Source organism: Electrona antarctica (genome assembly GCF_951216825.1).
Source record: "Electrona antarctica genome assembly, chromosome: 19".
NCBI lineage: Eukaryota > Metazoa > Chordata > Actinopteri > Myctophiformes > Myctophidae > Electrona > Electrona antarctica.
Window position 1 is genome coordinate 4,337,936 of NC_136800.1, and position 10,658 is coordinate 4,348,593.

The window sequence follows — 10,658 nt, forward strand, 5'->3', positions numbered from 1 at the left end:
TGAAGGTGGGGGCCGCATGTGGCCCCCGGCGCCGCCAGTTGCCCATGTATGGTCTAGTGTCTAGTCCAAAGCTGTCACTCATCACACGAGTCCCGCTGCAAGCCACACTGCATCTCCATGCCAACGCATCTCATTAATAATCACGCACTCTGTGCCAGGGAAAATTCCAGACAATCTTTCCTCGTTCAAAATGCATTCCCAGGGAAATTTACATAAATCTGACATAATTATGTCAGATTTAGTATGAGCTTATTAATAAGCTCATATCTGTGTGAATTTGACATGAAAAACAAAGAGAGGACAGTCTAGATAACGTAACCACAGCGTGAACGCTTGCGTCCCGGTTCTGCCCATGTCATGATAGGCAAACATTTAGCCCAAAATTGGCCAAACATTTGACAAAAATAGCAGCTATTTAGATTGTAGATCGTTTTTTTTGGTCTAGAGTTCAAAATAAAAAAGGACAGGACCAACAATGGACCCCTGGGGGACCCTGGTGAACGAAGCATAGGTTAGAAGTGGATAATTTACTTACCACTTTCAGCTCTGGCACCGATCGACTCAATGTCCACTCCTGGCTGTTGACGAAAGAGTCTAAAAGACAAATAGAGAAAGACAAACCGTATTTAACCAAATATATGTGTGTTCATGTCCCATCTCATTTAATGTTTCTGAGGTTTCAGTTGCAGTGAGCGAATTGAAAATCAATATCCATTTAAACTTTGGACGTGATGTCGTGAAGAGTCTACATTGTTCAATATATAACCTACGTAAGGTATAAAAGTGGTGCATTAAAAATGGAACTCTCCTACAGCAACATTCTAAATAAAAGGTTTAGTTAGGAATGTAGTTCTGTGAGGCATCAGGCAATCTGAAGGTAACGCTCAATATAATTTGAAAGCATCCATGATTATGAGGCCCGGCTTAACCTGAACACTTTAGAGTTTGACGAGATAATCGACGACGTTTAACAGACCGACACAGAAGCTTCTCAGAAGCAAAAACCACAAATGGCAACACCCATTCCCCCCCGACTGCAATTTCCTCTTAGTGATGCATAGCAGGCACATCATGTCATAATAACTATTTGACTTGAAAAGCAAAACTTCCTTCTCGTTTCGGTTCATAATATCCTTCCCACCGTCAGGTACCCATGGCTCATGGGGGCGGGGCGGTGGGGTGGTGTGCAGACAACCTGTCTCCACACCGAAAGGTGCAAAAGCCAGGTTGGATCCCCTTCTGTCTACATCATAACAGTGCAACGTGCACATGCCCAACACAGATAGTCCGGTAGCTTAGCAAAGAAATGTGGACGCGTCACGCGGCTGACTAAAGCGCCAAAGAAGCATTATTACAGTGACTATCCTGCTTGTTGCCACAACAATGGTTTCCCATAGCTCCCATAGTGTTCATCTGGTGATAATAATGATACATATAACAGTATAAACATTCCCTCTATGAACATGAAAAATCTAAAGATTCATTACATGATCCACTTGGAGCGTCACTTTAGCTCCAACCCTCGTAAAACTCAATGGAGTCTCAATTTAACTCTGAGAGTGTCACAATACTTTTTACTTTCCTGTCAGCCTACTGTCTGTCCCTCCATAAAAAATATAAAATAAAGGCGAAAGCCACAAAAAAACTTCCTAGTTATTAGGACATTCAGAATGTTGTCCATGTGCATTAATAATAAAGCAGTGGTTCTCAACATGGGGTCCCCTACTAAAAAATTCATAGCTAGGAACCAAATGTTATCGATTTGTAACCCAGAGTAATTTACAGTGTAGAAGTATAATAATTTTGACGGTGGTGTAAGTGATACGGTTCTGTAAAGTTAAAGCTCTATATACACTAGTAATCATTCCTATAGTGTTTGTTCAGCAACAGGGGTCTCCCATGATGCATCTCTCCAGCCCTTTAGTACTTAAAATGTTGTCTTTGATTATAACATTACATTTAAAAAAGAAATACTGGACTACGTTTGGCACAGAGCCATCCAGCAGGTATATGCAAGTTTAGCTGTTGACAGTTACACTCTTGCAGAGCAACGCATTAGAAACATATTGGCTGGTTACACCAACTTTAAGGCAAGGAAATGTGTGTCCTCCTGCCCATTCAACACTCAACAATAAGGCCTTCAAGCCGGCCTTGCGGTGCTGAGACTGCTGCTTATCCACTCTCATTTTGAATACAGGATAAATGCGCATCTCCAACAGTGCCTTTTCACCGTTCTCTGCGTAGAGCGGCAGAGTGGTTTCCATCAGCTTGCCATTAAGCTAAGCTCCCTCTGTAACAGTTTGACACTCCAACAAGTTGGCACACGAGTGCAGACGCACATTTTCTTTACCTCTGCAAGTGTGTGAATGCATAAAAGCACACCAAATCGCCATTGGCTCGGCTCACAATTCCTGTTGTCGTTTTTTTCCAAAGCTTTATTTTTCCAACACGTTTTAAGAGATTTCTTTTTATGGAAATATTTTGGCAAACAGGAAGACTGAGCAAAAAACTGGTACACGATAATACCTGTAACAATAAACCATCAGTGAAAATAATAATAACAACCACAGAGAGCCTACACAATAACTACCATTGTTCTCAGTCTCAGTACACACACACACACACACACACACACACACACACACACACACACACACACACACACACACACACACACACACACACACACACACACACACACACACACACACACACACACACACACACACACACACACACACACACACACACACACACACACACACACACACACACACACACACACACACACAGAGAGAAATCAGGGGTCATCACGGGCCATCACACAAATGGGACTCTGTGATGTTGTTGGCCAATGCCAGGGCATTGCGTCTCTCTGTACCAGGACATTTCATTATTATGACAATAACATATCTACTCATCTTCTGCCTCGGGGACAGGAAACACGAGAGAGAGAGAGAGAGAGAGAGAGAGAGAGAGAGAGAGAGAGAGAGAGCGATAAGCTTTCGACCAAAAACAAATGGGGCCTTTAACAACTGTGCCTCCTCTCTGATAAAAAAATATATATAAGTGATTTAAAAAATCTTTTTTACCGGTGATGTGACAAATATTCTATAGACTCAGTGGTTCCCAAACTGTGGTGCGCGAGCGTCTTCTAGGGGGTGCGCGACATGAAAAGTCTAATGGTGGTGCTATGGTTTTATTTTAAATATATTAACATATTATGCAATATATGGCAAGTAATGCAGAATATAGCATATGCTGCATATATTCTGCCATATTCCATGTTCATATATGTGGATAAAAAGGAAATATATGTCTCTATATAGCTCATGCAATTTATATTTCCATGTGAGGGGGTGCATCAGCTAGGTCGGGAGGTAACAGGGGGTGCATGGCCAAAAAGGTTTGGGAACCACTGTTCAATGCTAAATAACCCTCTGTAAGAAATACTCATGTTGGGGAGATCCCCAGTCCAGTTGCCGTTTCTCAGAATAGACGCAACATGACAAACGGTAACTTCAGGCCCATACTAACTGGATTCATCCCGTTTCGTTACATCAGGGGTTCTCAACGTTTTTGGCCGGGGACCCCCGGAAATGCTTTGGCAATGTCTCGGGACCCCCGCCCCGCCCCCCCCCCCCGACCCCCAATATAAATTGACTGCTACAATAACCTTAAACCATTTTGGGCGGGAACCCCTTTTGGTGTTTTAAGCATTGTTATAATTTAGCTATTGAAAAATAGCAGACCTACAAGCTCATAGCGCGCCACTCGGTGGCGCGCTATGAGCTTGTAGGTCTGCTATTTTTGAAAAATCGTGAAAATAAAATTTATATATATATATATATATATATATATATTTTTGAAAATAATTTGGGGACCCCCTAAAATAATTTGGCGACCCCCCGAGGGGTCGCGACCCACGGGTTGAGAACCCCTGCGTTACATCATTCTGTAACTACGAGCATGATCCTCACAGAAACCGTGCGTGGCCCATGCAGAACACAAAGACCCAGCATCACTGACACTCACAGAGGACACCAGTGTCTTTGTCATCATGGAGGGGAAGAAGAAGAACTGTATTGCTGGCCCCGTTTGTCATGTTTTTTCCACTCCAACGCTCGCGTCCGTTCACATCCAAATCTGAGAGCACGGATGCATAATCAACCGCCTTACTTAATGTCATGAGAAAGGGAAATGCAACAAAAGCAGAAACTGTGTGTGTGTGCGCGCACGCATGCATGCGTGCGTGTGTGTGTGTGTGTGTGTGTTGTTTATGTATATCCGTCAAAGCATGTGTGCATTAAACGTGCATGCGAGTGTGCAGCGGTTGTGGAATGGGAGAGGACAACCTTGAGGTCGAAACTCCCAGTCTGTCTCCGAACCACGCTTTCTAACCAAGCTTTCCCCATCGGCAACAAATTACAGGGTGAGAATTTAGCTAGCAATAAGTATTTTTTACAGCTCTCATTTGCAAACCACACCGCTCACTGCCCACCGACATTCCCTCTCAGGCCAGGGATATACTTACTGTACATGTATGTATACTAGTGTGTGCATCTTTTGACATAATCACACTCCCTAATCATGTGTGCGCCGCCCTCCATGAAGCCGTGTACAGAACTAAACGACTTCAAAGCTCTTATCACAAATCTGTCAAAACTCCCAAACAGGAAATGTCTTTTCTCTCTAGTAGGTCCTGGGGAGAAATCTCTGAGAGTCTAGGAGATAAGCAGCAAACACAATTGCTTCACGCCGAGCCAATCTATTTCAATCAGGATTGGCCATCTGACTTTAAAGGTCCCTAATCTTTTGTTTTCTGCCATCGATCACGTCCGGTGGACAAATCGGACAACACCGAGCAGAATTCTTATTTAACCCGAGGTTTGCAAATTGGATTTGGAGAGGTCTTGAATTCCCAAGGCAATCTTCCCTTAAATCCATGCTTTACTCACACCCTAAACAATGAACTAAAACATGTTTTTTAAAGTACTCGCCATGCAAAGCCAAAGCTTTTGAAAACGTGATGTTTGAAAAACAAAACCTTCTCCACTGAAGCAGCAGGGTATTTCTAACCTGACTCCGCCAGATGGGGCAGCAGAGAGTACACTGGGTTCCCCACTCCTGCTCCTATCTGGGAACTCTCAGGCAGACTTGATGCAGCACTGTGTATGCCTTGATCCCGCCTCTAGCTGCCGCTGATTGGCCGGGCCGTTTTGTGGCCGGGCATCAAGTCTGCCTGAGAGTTCCCAGATGGGAGCAGGAGGGGGGAACCCAGTGTACTCTCTGCTGCCCCATCTGGCGGAGTCAGGTTAGGGTATTTCCTGCCTTCTCTAAAGCCCAGTGGTCCAGAACACGGAGCTCACCAGAAACTTAGAAAGCGTAGAATTACTTTTGTCTGGCAGCCCGCCAACAGTGTAGACTACGTTTTCCAGGCTTTATATTCTTTAATCCATGTTTTGATCGGATCGCATCGGTAGCCGTCTCTCGTTAGCATCACAGTGTAAAGTGGGACAGTGGCCGCGGCCATTTTGAAGATGCGCGAGCATCCACTTGCACTCTATGTGCTGCTTTCAATGGCCTGCATCTCCAAATCGGCACAATGAATGTCGTTTCTGGTGAAAACAAGATTTTTCAACGGCCGACAGCAGGCACTGTGATACTCGCGGTCGGGTTTTTTCTGCACCAGGGGAGAGAACAACCGGTCAAGACACCACACACAGCATTGTCATCGTAACATCCGATTACGGATATTTGGCTCTTCAAAATAAGGCTTGAAAGCGGAAAATGCAAGATAAATAGATTAATTAATCCTGGCGGGCAGTGGGTTAAGACAAAACTCACCCCATCGAGATCTACAATGACAGATGGTCAAATAAGTTGTTATTAAATAATTATTAACAAAGTTCTCCACCATTTCCCCAAACTAACTCTCTCAATCGCTCCTGAGCATCTTGCACTTCTCTAGCAGCAAGTGGAAACACATTCAAACTGTCACCGTCGTTTCTCCCAATTAATCTGCGAGTGACACAGTGTGCTACGATGGTAAACAATCAACTGCAATGAAGTTGCCTCAACAACAAAGGGAAACCGGCTGTTGCCAGTCAAACGAGCAAACACAGGTTCTTTCCTCCAACTAAAATGGGCCGACAAGAGATTTGAAATGGAAGTGTATTCCATGTGACAGAGCGTAATAAATTAACACATGAATAAATTAGAATTGAAATGAATGATTATGATTTACCGGTATTTACATTTAATAACTCAAGACAGGATGGAATCAGTGAACCATTTGACCTGCCAGATCAAGCTAAACCCATCAGACACTGTTATATTAAGCTTGGAATTACTACTGGGTGAAAGTAGTCCTATAGTAGTCGAATGGCACTGATTGAGCCTCGGGTATTTTGGGGACTGCTGACTGTCACATGCTTCATGACCGACCACCACCACCACCCCTTCTCCAGCCCAAAGAGCCCGCATCTGACCACATGCTTCATGACCGACCACCACCACCACCACCCCTTCTCCAGCCCAAAGAGCCCGCATCTGACCACATGGTTCACTGATCGCTCCATTTATCCACACAGACCTGACAAGAATGGCTTTGTTCATACAGGTGGGGGTGGGGACACAGTCAACACCTCAGAACTGCTGGGAGTCGACTACTCTCAAAAATCACACATGTGTGAACTGAGTGGTGTAACTCCCCTCTCCCCCTGCCTCTCTCTCTCTCTCTCTCTGTAATTAGCAGGCAACAGTGCAACACTATCTCTCTCTCTCCGTTTCTGGCACAACAGCGCCACTTTTGCCCCTACTGGTACTCATAGTCAAATAGGTGAAGACAGACATTACTGTTCCTTGGAGTGGTTGCACCACTAAAAAAAGAAAGAAAACAAATACACTTGTGATTTTAGCTTGTTATAAGCTTGGAATAATATGTGCATGCTGTGCCATCCCTTTCAGAAACTGTACCACTGTCACTGTGTTTGTGTGCGTTCGCTCATGCACGCTAACCGTATTGCACCAGAGGGCTAGGCTTTCTGAGCTGTGCAGATTCATTTTGGAGACTGGGGTTGTCAAACACTTAGGCAGGTAGCAACAGGCAGCAAGGCCCGCCCCGGGGCATTGGAACACCTAGCTTTACTCAGGCTGATCGGCACGCCTACATTCCTGATGCCTGACTGAGTGACTACAGTGGAACACATGGGCAAATATCCACTCCAAATACAAAAGGGCTTGCTGTCCTTGGCAACATGGCATGTGAAAATACAAATACAAGGAAAGAGGTACAAGGTTGGGCTTAGAGTTGGCATGAGATATCACCTCCATAGGTAAAATGTCCAACTAGTGAGATTGAAATTTCAGTTTCACAGACCTTCACACCACTGTGAAAGAAACACGTCATTAGCCCTTTGTGTAAAGTTACAAATCACAGTTTCACTGAAAAAAAGGGCAAATCAGAGCTATCAATTCAGATCACGACAAATATTTGCTACTCTCCGCCTTGTACTCCAGGCAACTGAACACACACACGCACACGCACACACACACACACACACACACACACACACACACACACACACACACACACACACACACACACACACACACACACAGTTAACCTTTAAACATAGTACTTAAGTCTTCCCTCTTGTCCCCGTCATTATCGTATGTAAGCCCTCTTAATTTAGCCCTGCTAGGCTGCCAAACGCATCCCCATTACAGCGTCAACTGCTTTAATGCTGCCGGTTTTAGCCTTGACCTACGAAGCAAAAATACAGAATTACCAAGCTGTTTATCCCTATGCCTGAGTAGCATACTAACAACCCCACATAGAAACTAATGTGCAGCCACATTAAGGGGTTTTCATAAACAATTTCACTTTTCTTTCCAAAGCTTTAAGATGAAAAAAATAATTTATGTGAATGAACAAAAAAGGTCAACTCAAAATGAAAGGCCCCAGAGAAATGAAAAGGAAATTCCCAAAATAGAAGCTCAAACTCTCAAACCAGGCGTCTTTTTGAGCGCCATCCAAACACACAATTCCTCCATGTGTTTTTAATTTAGCCCTTTCCTCTCTAAAAAAAGTGCACTTCTATGTTTTGGCTCCAGAAGTGCACTTTTTGTTTGGGCAGACTGGTTGAGGGGCTACACAGGGGCTACACATGGTCTGTTGAGTCCTGGGAAATACATTCATCAATCTTACAAGGCTTACCTTGACCTTTGTTGAAGGCAATGCCTGCAAGCGTTTCTATGGCAACTGACTGTGTCTTTTTACTCGTAGTCAGGGGAGATTTGCCAGTGTCTCTGTTCTGTGGCTGCTGAGATCCACTTTTTCCACCGGACGGCTGTTCTTTCCTCCTGAAACGGTTGGCTATGAGCTGCCACACACTGGGCTCTTCCTGTGCCAGTTTGGGTGACAATTTAGGTGGGCAGAGGGGCACCTCCATAACCTTAACCGCCCCCCTGCTGTGATACTGAATGTATTGAATGCCCCCGTCCCCCATCCGCTCACAGGCAGGTGGAAGGGTTTTCCCTGTAAGGTAGGAGAAGGGCTGTGAGGGTAAGGAAATCTCCGCCACAGAGTTCCTGGCCTTGGAGCAGAGTTCAGAGTTCCCTCCAGACATCTCAGGGATTCTCTCCCGAGGTCGAGTCCTCCTGATACGGAGACTGAGGCTCCGCCGTAAAGAGCCGAGGGTCCTTTTTGGGGAATCAGATTTACTGGGCTTATTGGGGATGTTGTTAGAGTCACTTTCCTTGTCCCTGTCTTGTTTGTCCTTGCCAAAGAGCCTCCAGCGGAACCCCCCTTTGAGGAAGCCGCCATCGCCAGCCGGGTGCATGCTGGCCCCGCGGCTCTCCATCTCATCCTCGGACACCCTCTTTCTCAGCTCCAACACGGTCATGCTGACGGGTCTGGGCTTCCAGCTCCTCTGGCGGGGCCTGTGAACCACATCTTCGGGGACGGAAGGCCGCTGAGGCAACAGTGGCCTAAGGCCGTCCACGGCCCTCAACTCGGCCTTCCTGCTCCTGTATTGGTGGTTGGCGTCTGGGACGCCGACCCTCCTGGAGGCCTCCCCCCGGGCTCCCGGCTCCAACTGGGCTCCGACGGGGCCCGTCAGCATGCACACGCTCCTGGGCCTCCGGAGAGACGACGGCCTCTCCTCCTGTTCAGTCTGTGAGCCTGGCCACTGCCTCGCGGGGTCTCCACACATGCTCACCGCCCTCCTGCCGCGCAGCGCTTCGTCCAGGCGAGGCTTGCGTAGCACGACTCGGGGCAGAGACGCAGAGCCATGCTCGCCGATGACGGGCCCGGCTTCCGTGAAGCGGGAAGCGGGGCCCCATGCCGGGCAGCACTGCTGGGCCCGAGGACCCGTTCCGGCAGCCTCTGCTATGCCCCCGCCTGACTCTGAAGAGTCAGGGACAGAGTTCTTGGAGGGCTGTTGGAGAAACCGGTAAATCCTCATTTTGGTCCCCTCCTCCTCCTCCGCCGCCTCCTCCTCCTCCTCCTCCTCATTCTCCTCCACCACCACATCCTCCCGTGCCCTCCCCGGTCTGCCCGCACGGCTCAGAGAGGGCCACATGGCGAGCTCCTGTCGTGCCCTGCTCAGCCCGGGCCTCTCCTCCGCAGCAGGCATGGCCTCCTCGGCTAACTTTCCCCTCGGCGGGCGGCGTTCGGCCAGGGCGCAGGCGAGGCGGCCCATCCCTAGCTCCGACGCCAGCTCATCGCCGTGTGTCCCGTTCAGTACCACGGAGACGCGGTAGACGGTTTTCCCTGGATGCTGCTGCTGCTGCTGGCCAATAGTCGTAGCCCTCGGGATAGCATCCACCATTCCACTACCAAGTAATAGCATGGCACTTCAACGCTCATGAACTCATTCACACGGTACAGTAACAGTACAGTACAGTACATGCTCAGTCACACGCTCGCCGAGCAGCTTGGTTCTAGTCGTGAAGCCCGTCATTATTTCCAGGCTGAAGTCCAACCACCGGGCATATAATCCTTCACCTTTGGCTTGAGAAAAGAAGAAAAGAAAATAACTTTCAAAACAGGTCTGTGCGAAGCCTCCGTGTCACCTGCATCCCCTTGGGTTCTTCTTCTCACTCAGCAAACCCACACAGACGTCGTTGCCATCTCCGCACGGTTTCTTCCTACCTGTCCCGTGCAAACAAATGAACATAGGAGTTTCCCCTGCGTTTGCTTTGGAACAAACTCGGTCATGTCTGCCATAACTCTATGAAGACTGCAATTAACATACAATATACATAAAAAAATAAAGTGAAACATCCGCTGCTCTTTGACAAGTTACAAACTGTGTGTGATCCTTGTTGCTGGTGGTGCAGACGAAACCTCCTAATCTGGGAGCTCTGGTCGTGTGGAGCGTGGAGGAGGAGGAGGGTGTCTCCCGTTTGAACTTTTCAGCTGCTTCCCCAGCCCCCGGGACAGATGGAAAACAAGGAGTGGATCCCATGGGCATTTAAACACACCCTCTTAAGCTCTCCTGAGCTACGACTGCCCGCCCACCCCCCCCCCCAAGAGACTCAAGCAGACAAGAGTGAACATGAGCTGGAGGAGAAAAGAGTGAACGGATCATCCACTGCTCTAATCGACAAAGCTTAGGACCCTGAATTAAAAAAATAAAGTCATGAAAGAG

General features: G+C 47.2%; 1 protein-coding gene across 1 annotated transcript in view; it reads right to left on the reverse strand.

The window, feature by feature from the left end:
* The window catches only part of agap3 (ArfGAP with GTPase domain, ankyrin repeat and PH domain 3), a gene marked incomplete at its 5' end in the record, with an annotated part of 106,508 nt that extends 96,672 nt beyond the window's left edge, over positions 1-9,836 (reverse strand). Inside the window, 3 exons of the mRNA XM_079530317.1 lie at positions 536-594; positions 8,222-9,412; positions 9,569-9,836. Of these exons, the coding sequence (XP_079386443.1) occupies positions 536-594; positions 8,222-9,412; positions 9,569-9,836 (1,518 nt within the window). The remainder of the gene's footprint in view (positions 1-535; positions 595-8,221; positions 9,413-9,568) is intronic.
* Between the last annotated feature and the right edge of the window lie 822 nt (positions 9,837-10,658).